Source organism: Ursus arctos, unplaced genomic scaffold (assembly GCF_023065955.2).
Source record: "Ursus arctos isolate Adak ecotype North America unplaced genomic scaffold, UrsArc2.0 scaffold_15, whole genome shotgun sequence".
In the NCBI taxonomy this organism is placed as follows: Eukaryota; Metazoa; Chordata; class Mammalia; order Carnivora; family Ursidae; genus Ursus; species Ursus arctos.
The window spans coordinates 8,008,741-8,023,881 of NW_026622819.1; the positions used below are offsets into that span (position 1 = coordinate 8,008,741).

The following is a 15,141-nucleotide window of genomic DNA, read 5'->3' on the forward strand; positions in this document are numbered from 1 at the left end:
TAATTCTTCAAAATTTATAATTCACGGACAACTTCTTCACAATCAACATAACTTATAAAAAGTAAAATCCTCTTATTTATCACTTTTATATCCTTTTATTACCAGTCTACCTGCTAGAAGTATTGACATTATAATTATATCAAGAAATAAACAACTGCTTAAAAATTGATTCTCAGATCCTACCATTTTTTTTTTTTTTAAGATTTTATTTATTTGACAGAGATAGAGACAGCCAGCGAGAGAGGGAACACAAGCAGGGGGAGTGGGAGAGGAAGAAGCAGGCTCATAGCAGAGGAGCCTGTTGTGGGGCTCGATCCCACAACGCCGGGATCACGCCCTGAGCCGAAGGCAGACGCTCAACCGCTGTGCCACCCAGGCGCCCCCCTACCATTTTAAGTACTAAAACTATTTTTCCCACTTCTTTTAATTTGTTATTTTGAAAGAATTTCAAATTTACAGAAAAGTCACAAAAATAGAACAAAGGATTCCTGTATTCCTTCACCCAGGTTCACCAATGTATAATAGTTGATCATATTTGCTTTACCTGATTTGCTGTCTTCCTCTATGAATATTTCTCCTAAACCATTTGAGAAGATGTTACAACACGCCCCTTTATTCCTTGATCCTTCAGTATTCCCTAAGACACAGCTCCAGCTCAGTTATCAAATTCAGGAAATTTAAGGTTGTATTTCAATAATAATGCCAAGAGCCTTCCAATTTTGCCAAATGTCCCAATAATATCCTTTGTGACACTTCCCCCATGAGGCCATGCTGCATTTAGCTATCATGTTTTCTTAATCTACTTTTACCTGGCACAGTTCTTCCATCTTCCTTTGTCTCTCATGACCACATCTTTAGGAAGACAGGCCAGGTATTCACCAGTGGCCCTCACCTCGGGTTCTCCTGATGTCTGCTCATGACAATTCAGCATGTGCATCATGGGCAGTGCCCCACAAGTGGGGCTGTGAGCTTCTCAGGGCCCCATTATCAGGTGCCCACGGGGACTTTCTGCTTTGAGAGTGATGGTCACCACCCGGTTAGGGTGATATCTGCTGTCTCCACAATGGTTACTAATTTTGAATGAATTATTGTCGGAGGTAGCTTGAGATGATGTAAATCTCCTGCTGCTCATCGAACTGCCCCCCAACTAGATGTAGCGTTCTTGATGATTCTGGCCCGAGTTAATTTTCACAGTATGGTGGCAAAGTGGCAATTTTGCTAATTCCGTCATTCCTTCTAGACTGACAGTCGGCATTCTAGGGCAAGGAAGAGCTCTCCCTTCTTTCTACCTGTGTACCTGTCGCCGTAAATACGAGCTCCTAGGTTCCTATTCTGTTCAAGGGGTTCTAATCTACTATCATCCTTGTTTCTTCTGATGCTCAGACTGTCCCAGTCTGGCCCCGGGGAGCCTCCTCACATTGGCCTCTCCGTCCTTTGGATGCACTCCCAACAAATATTCTCTGAACACTTGCTCATATTTGGTCAAATATGCTCTGCTCAAAATGCCCCAGGCTTTTATATCGATCCCCGTCCTCAGCCCTCAGATCAGCCACCTCTCAGACATTCCTGGTTCCTCTAAATGGGAAATGATATCTCAAAACCAAGATCTGAGCAAAAACTAATCCCTTTAAAACTAACCAAATAAATCAAGACAAACAAATCAATAGTCCTTCTATGAAGACTTTATTCCTGACCTATATCTTTAAAAAGTGGCTTGGGGAAAGTCCTCTGTGTGACCTCTGGCTAGAGTGAGCCAAAACTCTGATTCTTCATTACAATTAATACCAAGGTAACCAAGAGTAAATTCCATTAAGGACGGGATATTTCTACTCTCTTAACAGCCAATAAAAGATTTCTTTAAAAAAAAAAAAGTTTTGTTCCTTGAGGGAAAAATTAAATAAGCAAAGAATGAGACAATATGTGTTCTTCCAAAATATCAGAGGTTTCTCACAGTAATTTTGTTCATCAAAAGGATCATTGTAAACGTATTCATGTTATCATTATTCTTTTCTCTTTTCCAGTTTCTTTTATTTCCCAACGACTGTCATATGCTAAGTCAAGATAAACCTACAAATGAAAGGAGCTATTTCAATGGTAAGAAATTAACTGAGTCAATCACACATAAATATGCAATGAACCTGGGTCTTGATATCATGCACAAAGAGAGGCAGTGATGTGTCACGTCTGTCTAATGGAATTCAAAATTATTCATACAATTAGAGGTTTCAAAGTGACATGAACTCATCATATCCTAATTACATCTTCAAAACCTTAAACGTAAGTTGAAACCAGCTCAAAGATGTAAGAGGAAGCAGCCATGCCCAAGAGCAGTTCTTCAGCCACGTGATGGCTCCCTCCTCCCCAAAACACTGGCTTTACTTGGCCCTAGGGTAACCCCCACCCCCTGGGCTTTCCTCCTACCCAACTCCTCCTCTTGAGTCCTTTGCTGGGTGCCCCTCATTTGTCAGGGGCTGGAGCTCGGGCCTGGACCAGCTCTGCCCCCTCTCCAGGGAACCTCAGCCCCTCCTGGGCTTCAAACTCCTGCTGGGAGCTGATGCCCAATCTCCAGCCCCCTCTCCTTCCTGAGCCCCAGACCCCCTCTATCCACACTGCCAACCTCACACCTCCACACACACGTCAGGCTTCCTGACCCTCCCCCTCCAGCGGCGCTGCCTGCACCCTTCCCAGCTCAGTAACAACTGCGAACTCCCAGTTGCTCTGGCCAAAATCCTGGAGGAACGGCTCCTCTCTCTTGCCCGCCCCCCACTGGACGCATGCCGTCAGTGCCATCTACTCAACCCGTGCAGAACTCGACCACTTCGTATCAGCTTCTGCTCACTGGCACAAGCCTAGCACACGGGCTGCTTGCAAGAGCTCCTACCCCGTCTCCCACCTTCTACCCACGTCCGATCTCCACACAGCAGCCCAGGATGCTTTACAACCCCTGCTCAACCCTGCCAGGGCTCCTGCATTCCAACAGCACAGTGTCCTCCACGCCGGGCCCCTAGTTCCTCTCTGGCATCACCTCTCCCTCCTCCCGCCACACCTACCTCCCAGCTGCGGCTGGAACCCAAGAGGGGTTCCATGGGGCGCCTCCGTGGTGGCTCTGCCTGGCCCAATCCCCATACCTCCTCGTGTCCCCTGCCCAGGGACACTGTCTCTGCCCCTCCTTCTCCTGCTTTACTTCACCCCACAGCTCTTACTCCTGTTGGACATTTTTGTTTATTTGTTTTTTAAGTAAGCTCTATGCGCAACGTGGAGCTCGAACTCACACCCCTGAGATCACAACTCGCATGCCCTGCTGACTGAGCCAGCCTGACGCCCTTTATACAGGGACCTCATTTAATATCCGCTCTCCCCCTAGCATCTAGGCACCTCAGGGAGGGATGTTTCTCTATTCCATTCACTAAAGTATCCCAGGTGATTAGAATGCAGTCTGGCACTTCATGGCACCGAATACTTGTCGAATGAATGAACAAAGGACACGTGATCCTGTCGCCATTTATCTTTATCAGAATATGACGATAACATTTATGTTCATCAATTCACAACATGATTCACAACTAAAATTATAGTCTTTGAAGTTACGACATTTAGTAGCCCACCAGGAAGTGTCCTTACTGGGTAGTTTCATTCATTTCTCCAGTATTTCCTGAGTCATTACTCTGTGCGGGGGCTGCCGCGCTGGCCTGGCAGTAAGCTTGCTCTTGAACTTACACCACAGTGTCCGCGGCAAACCTGCCGAAGCCACCGCGTAAGGAAATGTGCGATAACTTACTCCGGAGAAGAGAACAGGCACCGTGCGGATAGAAAACGGGGGCACTGGGGTTTGTCTCACCGGGCAATCAGGGACGACTTCCTGGAGGAAAGGACACCTGACCTGTGAGTGGTCAAGAGGTGTTCACCAACCAGGCCCAGAGCTGGGGGGACTGAAGTCAGAGGGAAGAACACGGCTCACACCGTGGAGTCCCGGGGCCAAAAGAAGGACAGAGCGCTGACGCACAGAAAGCTAAGGGAAGCAGGGGCCACTCCACACAGGCCTCAGGCCCAGTGGAGTAATTGCACCTTATTTTCGCTGCTTTCAAGCAGCAAGACATCCCAAGTGGGTTTTACACAAGGACGCAATTGATCCGTCTCACATTTTGAAAAGAGGAGCACAGGCTGGATTTGAATGTGGGTCTTACCGTGCTAGGACTGGATTCACCAGATTCAGATGAGATTCCTTACCCCTGGCCGGTTAGATACACGAAAGCACAGAGCTGTTAGGAACCAGGAGCGGTGTAGATGATTTTCACACCAGGCTTCTACCTCTCCAGTTCCCTAAGCATTCTCCTGGCTCCCTGCGGCCTATATGTGGCTCAGCTGCCACAGGAAACGTGGGTGCTACGTGGGCTTTGCTGAGCCACGCTGCCAAGCCGACCAGTGCTCAGACAAGGGAAGTGCATTTCACTGGAAGATAGCCCCATCAGGGCTCCTGGACTCCAGAGAGCAGAGCTGGCTCCTGCCCCCCCAGACAGCACCTTCCCTCCCCTTCACTGTCTCCATGTAGGCAAAGCTCGGTGAGGGTGAAAAGTGGGGCCTTGCACCCACAAATGAGCCCCTGTGGGTCTTGTGAACAGGCCACCTGCATGGAAAACTGCCCACTGGCTGAATCCCTCTCATTCCACGGAACGTGGCTGCTTCGTGTTTTCAGCTGCTCCCCTTTTTCTTGGGAACAGTGAAATGCCACAACTTCCTTGTTTAAGGTTTCTCTGCATACAGGAAGATGGACAATAACTGCAAAAGCATTCATCAAAAAAATAGGACTCTTATTTCCTGAGTCTGACGACGCTAAAACATGGTAAGACGCACAAGGAGTTGGAACCCACAGGCCACGCAGAGACGATGTGACCTCTTTGGCCACGGCTGCCCCCCTCTGGGGTGGAGCTGCTGTGGCCTCGTGAGCCCACACCTCAGGCCACCACCGGCTGGCCTCTCAGGATGGCATGGAAGTCGCAGTAAACATCAACTTTCTCTTTTTATAAAGCATGGAATTCAAATTAAATCTATTTGCTCCAACATGCTGCCCAAACATCATCAGGAGTAGATAACCGTCAGAGGCCACAGCAACGCTAGCATTCCAAACAGTTTCTTTACAGTGACTAGGGATCACGCCCCTTTTCGTTTCTATAACAAGTGTGAACACCAATATTTCATCTTAATTTTAGGCTTCCTGAAAATTCCAAACAGAATCCTGCTACTTTCAAGAATATGTAACAACAGCACTTCTAAATCGACTTAAATAAAAGTGGCATTGTACTAAAGTTCCTAATAGTAAGAATAAATTTCTCAAGCGATGAGCTGTCTTATACAAAAAGGTGTGACTAAGAAAACAAAACAACAAAAAAGTAAATTTCCCTTCTTTTTTATATGACAAGCCATACATATCAGTTATATAGTGGCATTTCAGCAAACATCCAATTCTGCCACGATTATTGCGGCTACAATTACAGACCTTGAAAAGCCAAAAGGGATTTCTCTCTATGGTCTGCAAACCAACAATTACAATGAAAGCACCCCAACCTGGTCATCTTTCCATAGGCTAAATCTGGAACCACGTACAGTGCGATGCCACAGTGTTTTCACTTTTTAAAGTATGAAATCTAAGTTCGATACAAATCACTCAGCTGAGGTCAACCGGAACTAGTCGATGCTCGCCCGCCCTGAAAACTGCCTTTCTGCAGAATCAGAGAATGATCAATTCGAAGGGAACATGCCATTAACTCTCCCAAGTGACTTCCGCTGGCTGTTAAGTGAGCAGCCGCGAAAATCTCCCAACGACATTAGACACCGGGAGCTCATAAAGTCGTTTCCAGATTGGAGTTTTTAGGGCTTAGGTACATCATTGAGAATTTTATCTGAAGCAAAAGTTTTAACGACATGACTGAATCTTTTATGATTAAACTTTTAAGGCCCTGAGGAAGTTTGTCAAGCCAGTAAAGTGAAATCCGACGTGTCCCCCCCACCCCCACTAGAATCTCGGGGGAGCTGCCATTGGGCACACAGGTGGGCGGCCACACGGAGGTGGCCTGTTAGAGCTGGAGGGACTACACGAGACCTAAAGCCAGCCAACCAGGGGGCAGGAGGACACATACTCACCATCTGAGGCACACCGAAAATAATGACGTTTGAGTACTGCGAAAAAGTAACCTAAAGGAGAAGAGGAATGAGGCACAGATTAGTTATAAAAGGCCAAACATCAAGCTTAACTTTTGTTTCAAGACGAGTAGCAATTTCCCATTTCCTCAAATAGTAGGTTTTCACAAAGAGTGGCTCCCTTTAAGATTTCCCGAGAAGAATCCACGTTTACACTTCTGTTAATTCAATCCACTGCAGTTTTCCAAACACCTGCCCTAAGCCACTCCTGTCACCCCCAGGGACACTCCCGGCAGGGCCCACCCAGGGGTCATCTGTCGGAAACGCCAGTGACTCATCCAGTGACCAGCTGGTGGCCGTGCCGGATGCTCTGGGCCATCTGTGCCCTGACCCACACTCTCTACTCTTCTCCACCATCTGCCAAACTAAGCTCAGCAAGAACGTGTGACACTGGACAAGCACCTGTCTTTTATGTTGAGCCAACCTTAAAATGCTAGTGCCCCTCCTCTTCTCTAAAATACTAAGTAAAAAATGGAATAAAATGATCTTTAGTTGAAAAACTGGGGGGAAAAGTGCTTTGCCAGTCAAAATTCTTATTGCCCAATAAAAATCTTATTTACTCTATAGAGAGATCGTTTATGTATATACGGTATAAAAAACAATGCAAGCAAAACTCAAGTGAATTTTTATAAACTACTGATGACAACATTACAATGGGAAATTCTTATTTAAGAAAACACATTTAATGGAGCATTCTTAGAGCAAAATTATAGGACTTTTTTTAGAGTACAAATAAACTTGGAAGTATCTTATACATTATGAAGACCAGAAAGAACCATGACAACATAGTGGGTTGTGTCTTTTGCACTCATCTCTCTCTGTAGACCCGTACACACGCAGCCACACACAAACACACCTCTCTGTACACACACACTTGCACACATGTACACAGAGAAAAGTGCCATTTACCAAGAATGACATCAACAAGTTAATGCCTATATTATAATTTATAAGATTTCCAAATGAGATTTTTAAAAATCTCATCATTTTGTAATAAATAGAAATGAAAACTTTGTTAGTTGAACAAATTCTTGGAATTCACATGACCTAGCAGGTCTAAAACCTTAAGCTTGTACTCTAAGAGAGTTGATGTGTAAATCTATCAATTTAAAAGGTGTTCACATTTCATTATGCTGAAATATACACTTGTATTTTAACTGTTTTTCTTTAAATACATTCTTCAGTTTTTAATCATACTAATTACAAATTACAAAGTTTTGGTTGGCACTTCCTAGGACCATTCTCTGCCTTACATACCTTCCACAAATCTGAAATATAAAACTTGGCAGAGTCCTGCACCCCCTCTTGCCAAGCACGGTATCTGGAGTACCAAACCAGCCATGGGTTTAATTCATAACCAACGGCTGCGAATCCTTCTTTTGCAGCCGCTATCACCTACAGAAAGAAGCCAGTGTTTATTCGAGGTAAGAAGAAAAACATCAACCTACTGAATGGAGAGCTCTGCAAATGATATCGAATAAGGGGCTAGTATCTAAAATATGTAAAGAAACTTACATAACTCAACACCAAAAAAACAATTAATCCAATTAAAAATGGGCAGAAGATATGAAAAGACATTTCTCCAAAGAAACATGCAGATGGTCAACAGACACATGAAAAGATGTTCAACATCACTGATGATCAGGGAAATGCAAATCAGAACTACAATGAGATACCACCTCGCACCCGTCAGAATGGCTAAAATCAAAAAACACAAGAAACAAGTGTTGGTGATGGTGTGGAGAAAAAAGAACCCTCGTATACTACTGGTGGGAATGTAAATTTGGGTGCAGCCACTATGGAAAAGTATGGAGGTTCCCCAAAAAATTAAAAATAGAATTACCATATGATCCAGTAATTCCGCTATTGGGTATCCACCCAAAGAACATGAAAACACTAATTTGAAAAAATATACGTGCCTCTATGTTTATTGCAGCATTATTTACAAATGCTAAATTACGGAAGCAGCCCAAGTATCCACTGATAGATGAATGGATAAAGAAGATGTGGTGTGTGTGTATATGTACACACACACACACACACACACACACACACACACACACACAATGGAATATTACTCAGCCACAAAAAAGAATGAAATCTTGCCATGTACAACAAATGGATGGATCTAGAATGGTATGATACTAAGTGCAATAAGTCAAAGAAAGACAAATACCATATGATTTCACTCATATGTGGAAGTTAACAAGACAAATGAACAAATACAAACAAAAAAAACAGACACTTAACTATAGAGAACAAACCACTGGTCACCAGAGGGGAGGCAGGTGGGGGGATGGGAAATATGTGAAGGGGATTAACAGTACACCTATAATAACGAGCATGGAGTAATGCACACAATTGTTGAATCACTACATCGTACACCTGAAACTAATATTAACACTGTATGTTAACTACACCGGACTTTAAAAAATAAACTTAAAATTTTTAAATTAATTAAAAAAAAAAAAAGAAAAACAGCAACTTAATGTGGTCCAGTGATATGACTACTTCCTATTTCTGGTCTATAATCAGAAAATGTCCAGGGGCACCTGGGTGGCTCAGTCGTTAAGCGTCTGCCTTCGGCTCAGATCATGATCCCGAGGTCCTGGGATCGAGCCCTGCATCAGGCTCCCCGCTCAGCGGGGAGCCTGTTTCTCCTTCTCCCACTCCCCCTGCTTATGTTCCCTCTCTCGCTGCCTCTCTCTCTGTTAAATGAATAAATTCTTTAAAAAAAAAAAAAAAAGAAAAGAAAATGTCCAATCAGGGGCCCCTGGGTGGCGCAGTCATTAGGTGTCTGCCTTCGGCTCAGGGCGTGATCCCAGCGTTCTGGAATCGAGCCCCGCATCAGGCTTCTCCGCTAGGAGCCAGCTTCTTCCTCTCCCACTCCCCCTGCTTGTGTTCCCTCTCTCGCTGGCTGTCTCTGTCCAATAAATAAATAAAACCTTTAAAAAAAAAAAAGAAAATGTCCAATCAAATGTCCTTTTGATTCTTTGGTTCAAAACGCCATTTAAAGACAGGTTTCTAAAACGATGTAGCTTTATAGACAAGATAATGCTGATTTAAACTCAGTTTTAATGTTTTTGTCAAAGATTTCACCTCGAGCATCACAACCATCAGGTTTGCTTTGGATAGAGCACTTCTAGGTTGGCCAACCCCTGGGTCAGCCTGACTAGAAGTTGCTGAAAACCCACTGTCTCTCTCCATCACTGATGGCACAGCAGCGGGCAAAATGAATCTGGCTGGGAGAATGTTTTGTGAAAGAGGTGTAATTTGCAATCAAAATGACCTGTCAGTGAGAACCTGCAATTACTTACACATTTCCTTAGTATTTAAAGACTGTTCACTCAAAGCTGAAAACGGGTAAAAGTAAAATGGAAGGAGTCAGAATAAAGTCAACTGTAGAAGGCCACGGCCTCTGTAAGGTGAGGACAGCGGGCTGGCCTGGGGTCTCTGCTCATTCGGTCTTGCCACCACTCCTCCAGGGAGCATCCCGAAGGAGCTGTCTGAGCCCCGTAATTTCCCTCCTTAACGAGAGTGTCGCCTCCTTAAGAAGAAAAGGAAACCACAAAGATACTACTCAGAAGTGTAAAGCATTCAAAACTGGGTTTTACAACTTCCTCCTGGTTCACAGATATACCTCTTGATTTCCTAAAAACAAACGAGGTATGTTTTAACCTTGTCCTGGCTATTCGGGTCACCATGATGACATTGCAAGGTCCATGCTCCAGGGGGTGGTGAAAGGAGTCACACCCCCGCTGGTCTCCACCCAAATGTTTCCAGAACTCGAGCCTTGACTAATGCTGTCCTCACTTCCCCAGTCATCACTGGATGGGGGCCTATGGATGGTGCCACCATGCCCATGGAGGAACACGCTGGGGACACCCGTGGGAGAGTCACTGGCCCTGAATCTTTACTTACAGTTTCTCAGCTGGAGTCAGTGAGCCCAGATCACTAAAAGTTTGATCTTTGAATAAGTGAGGGTTAATGCTCTGGCTCTGTGAAAAACTCTACATTACCCAGTGGGAATTATTATGTATGTATAAACACAGAAAAGCGTAGAAGTAAACATCTACATTAAACTCCACGACTCCACGTTTCCTCTAATTAAACTACCTCTACTGGCCCGAGTTTTTTTACTGGAAAATTTCTTAATTACCAGTTAATTGCTCCTTTTTACCTAGCAAATCTACAGAGCACTTTCACCTTTCAGAAAAATTAAATCTGAAAAAAATAAATTCTAATTCATGCTGGAGGGTTTGAGAGTTCGGCCAAAACACACAAAATAAACGACCACTTTATTAAATTGTCAGATTTAGCAGGGCTTGGCATAAACCTCATAAGAAAGGTGAAGCTGGGATGGGCTAGATGGGTGATGGGCATTAGAGAGGGCACTTGTGATGAGCACTGCGTGTTGTATGGAAGTGACCAATCACTAAGTTCTACTCCTGAAACCAATACTACACTTTACGTTGACTAATTTAGCCAGAATTTAAATAAAACCTGATACAAAAGAAAAAGAAACAAAACAGGAATTTTAAAACCTCTAGTCTGAAAGCTTCAAGTGTCTTAGCGTAACTCACAATACGCCCGTCGCCGCTGCCAATGTCGACCAGGGACCCCTTTCTGCAGTGCAACATTTTCACAACATTTTCAATCTGCTTTGTAGTTGCAGGTACAAAAGGCAAACAAATTTTTCGGAGGGCTGGTGTTAGAAACGGTGTGGCCACGGCATACACGGCCACCAGCGTCCCACCAACAATCCCAGTAAATAAGAACCCCCAACTGCTCTTCTTCAAACTGTTGGCTCCGAGACTTGAAGGTAGAACACATCCTGACTGACTTTCTTCAAGGATTTCCGGGGGTGTACCTAGATGGGAAGCAAGCAGGAAATACGTACATCGCATCAAATCTGAAATCCAAGGTAGTTTTTTTTTCTTTTTTTTTTCTTTTTTTTTTTTTTAAGATTTTATTTTTATTTATTAGATAGAGATAGAGACAGCCAGCGAGAGAGGGAACACAAGCAGGGGAAGTGGGAGAGGAAGAAGCAGTCTCATAGCAGAGGAGCCTGACGTGGGGCTTGATCCCACAACGCCGGGATCACGCCCTGAGCCGAAGGCAGACGCTTAACCGCTGTGCCACCCAGGCGCCCCTAGCTTTTTTTTTTTTCTATAACTCTTACTGACAAACTCATTCTGTTTAAAGAAGGATGATTTAGCTAAATACAATCTAAATTACAAATGTAGGATTCCATGAATTCCAAATTTCTTCAACTAAATTAAAGTGTTTTCGAGGAAATTATTCAATTCTAATGGGAGACTGACTAAAATCTTTTCTTTCCAACATACTAATTTTTTTTTGGCGTCATCCTTAGAAAACAATGTATTCATTCCTCTTTGGTATTTTATGAATTCAATAAAAATACACATTAATACGGACGTTAACCATGAACTCTGTATTTTTATGGTTTAGAACAAAGCTCCACAAATAAGTATTAAAATGTCTGATTACTACCCTATTTCAAATAAGATGCACAGATCTCACATCAAAATTGGTCAGGTATCTACAATCCACTTGCACTGATTCAAGGGTCAAATAATAGGAGATCAAAACCAGGTTTCACTAAAAAAAATAAGTATGGTAAAGGTAAGATTTTTAAAGAAGATCCAAAGAAGAACAAATGATAAAATAATCATTTCAATGCAGCGGTATGGAATAAAGTAACTCCAATCACTTGAAAACAGAGGATGAATGATACCTGAAATACCCTCCCCTTGAGTTTTTCCCTTTAAAATACAAGTCTTAAGAGGATCTCATGTTCCCTTGATTGAAACTGATTTGAAAATGATTTTGAAATTGACTACAGAGGAGCCCAGCACAGCAAGTAAGAGCATGACCCCGACTGAGGACCTGGGCTGTGCACCTGGCTAAGGGTATGACCCTTCACCTCTCTGAACTTTGGTTTTCTCATCTATAACATGAGGATTACAGGGTCACTGTGCAGACAAAACAAATGGATGCAAGGAACGCACTTGGAACACTGCTCAGCACATGTTGACCGTGTCCACCGTTGGCTACGTGCTGAACCCTACATGGAACAAGACTGCCCCCAAGCAGCTCCCAGTCTAGTAGAGAAGATAAGGCCCAAAACACCGGAATCATAGGAAACAGAAGACAGTAGGGGGGGCGGTGGGAGGGAGAGAACAACAGATTCTTGTCATTTGAAGATGTTAATATCCATGGTTTCAAGAATTAATAAACCATTGGAAAGGCCCTCGGATTAGTTTCCCAATGTTGCAGTGAGAAATCTTAGAGGGTTGAAGCAACACACCCTTATTATCATACAGGTCAGGAGGTCAGATATCTGAAATGGGTTGGCAACACTGGGTTCCTTCTGGAGGCTCTAGGGGGGGATGGATGTGCTTGCCTTTTCCAGCATCTAGAAGCTGCCCACACTCCTCAGCCAGTGGCCCTATATCACCCCAACCTCTGCTTCCATCAGGACACCTCCTTCTGACTCTCCTGCCTCCCTTTTCTTTATAGGGACCCTTGTGGGGACACTGGGTCCACCCAGACAAGCCAGAATAATCTCCCCATCTCAAAGCCCTAACATCATCCCATTTATAAATTCTCTTGTGTAACATATTCACAGGTTCCAGAGATTAGGACCTGGACCTGGGTGGGGAGGGGGGGGGGTCTGTCTACCATACCCATGAAATGTGGTGATCTGTTACAACTTGTGAGGTACAGATGTGAACACAGAACACACGAAAAGCTGGCCCTCTGCAGTGAGTCAATGCTCAAGGCACTGACCAACCACCAGCATCTCACACACTGTGGAGCTTTGTTCTTGACACCTGACGTCCCCTAAAGTGAGTTTTAAAACTGGTTTCACAGTGGAAATCCAACTCAGAAACAAGAACAAGAGTCTACTGCTGGTGCTGGAGATAAGATAAAAGTAAAGATTAGGAAGGTGATGGTGTTTGACAGAAAGCAAGAGTTTTAATTACGTTTTCAGTTACACTTTTCAGCATCGTATGGAGGAACTTACATGCTAGAGTAAACAGTCATGCATTTGACGGTTTCATAAAAAGTCAAAGTACCATCTGCCAGGCCTCTGCAAAATTATCCTGTGGGTATTTCGATTATACAGTACAGTGGTTAAAAGGATTTGACTCATAAAGTTCTAAAGTCACAGAACTTAACTAGCGTGTAACATTAGGGAAGTTTTGGCCAAGGCTCAGGTTCCTCACCTGTAAAATTCAGAAATAATACTAACCACATGGGTTTATTGGAATAAATAAATAATGCATATAAAGCACTTAGTGCTCAAGGTGAGAGAGTAAATGATGACTGTTATCTGCTACTGTTAGGCTCGTACTATGGGTGCGGGGGGAGCTCTCTAATTTTTAACAGCTTATATACCATACAATGTGCCTATTTAATGTACATAATCCAAAGGTTTTTAGTATATTCATAGATATGTGTAACCATCACCACAGTCAATTCTAGAACATTCTCACTACCTCAAGAAGAAACCCCTTAACCTTTAGCTATCACCCCACACACACACATCTTATCCCTAAGCAACCACTAATCAACTTTGTCTCTACAGAGCTCCTATTCTGGACTTTCATGGGAGTGGAATCATATAGTACGTGCTCTTTTGTGACTGACTTCTTTCACTTGGCATGTTTTCAACATCCATGGATCAGTACAGTATACCCTTGAACAACACCGGTTTAAGCTGCACAGATCCACTGAAACATGGATTTTTTGATACAGTAAACATTTTCTTTTGTGATTTTAATAACACCTTTTCTCTAGCTTACTTTACCGTAAGCATACAGTATGTAATACATATAACATACGAAATATGGTAACTGGGTTCTCATCGACACATTAGTAGTTTTGGGGGAGTCCAAAGTTACACATGCATTTTCGACTGCAGAGGAGGTCTGACTATAAGGTTTAGGCTGCACGGGCACCCCTAACCCCCACATTGTTCAAGGGTCAACTGTACTTTATCACTTTTTATGGCCAAATCTAAGCCTATAAAATATTAGGTAATGACCACTCTGCTCAAGCAAACACAAACAGGGTACTATCAAGATAGAATTAGGCGCCTGGGTGACTCAGTTAAGAGTCTGCCTTCTGCTCAGGTCATGATCCCCAGGTCCTGGGATCTAGCCCCACATCACGGTCCCTGCTCAGCGGGAAGCCTGCTTCTCCCTCTCCCACTCCCCCTGCTTGTGTTTCTTCTCTGTGTCAAATAAATAAATAAAATCTTTAAAAAAAAAAAAAAAAGCTAGAATTAAGAGTGGGACCCTTAGCGCTGGGCTGTGCAACCTTGCTTCTTACTAGCTATAGCACGGTGCCCAGGTTACTGGACTATTTGTGCAAAATGGGGATTCCTTCGACAAAACACTTAAACAGAACTTGCTAAGGGCAGGCACCGTTCTGCCTGAATCCTTTCAGGAACTGTGCAAGGTTGATACACTTGTCACTCCTGCCATGTTTGCAGGCAAGGTAACTGAGGCACAAAGCGGTTCAGTCACTTCCACTAAGACCCAGTCGGCGGCCACGCTGTATGACTCCCACCCAGTGTGACTCCAGTTCACAACTCCGAACACCGTGAAGCAGACACCGTCAGCGTTCAGAACCACTCCGGGCAGCTAGATGCCGGTACCAGCGAGCGGCCCGCGCCCTGTGCCCCGTGCTCCGGCGGCTCCCCCTCCCGCCCGGCCGTATCCGCGCAGGGAAGCGGCCAGCGCACCACAAGCCCCACGTGCGGACCGCACCCGCCACCCCTGCAGCCCGCAGCGCCCGCCGGCTCACCGCCTCCTCCCTCCATCGCGAGACTTCCTGAGGCTTTGGGGGAAGGGGGTCACGAAGGCGGGGGAAGGGAGGAGGCGGAGAGGGTGGAAATCCGGAAGTGGGTTCTAC

The 15,141-nt window shown here is 44.4% G+C and overlaps 1 protein-coding gene across 4 annotated transcripts in view; it reads right to left on the bottom strand.

Annotated features, from left to right (window-relative positions):
• Positions 1–15,115, bottom strand: part of ATPSCKMT (ATP synthase c subunit lysine N-methyltransferase) — a 401,787-nt gene extending 386,672 nt beyond the window's left edge. For 3 of the 4 annotated variants that reach the window (XR_007191160.2, XR_008959181.1, XM_026506689.4), the window contains exons 1-4: positions 15,034–15,115; positions 10,779–11,065; positions 7,453–7,590; positions 6,139–6,189 (exon numbers count right to left, since the gene is read on the bottom strand). Coding sequence is in view for 2 of the 4 variants with exons in the window: in XM_026506689.4 (XP_026362474.1) it covers positions 6,139–6,189; positions 7,453–7,590; positions 10,779–11,065; positions 15,034–15,049 (492 nt within the window). In the remaining 2 variants the exon portion in view is untranslated. The remainder of the gene's footprint in view (positions 1–6,138; positions 6,190–7,452; positions 7,591–10,778; positions 11,066–15,033) is intronic. The other variant, XM_026506690.4, reaches the window with a different exon arrangement.
• Between the last annotated feature and the right edge of the window lie 26 nt (positions 15,116–15,141).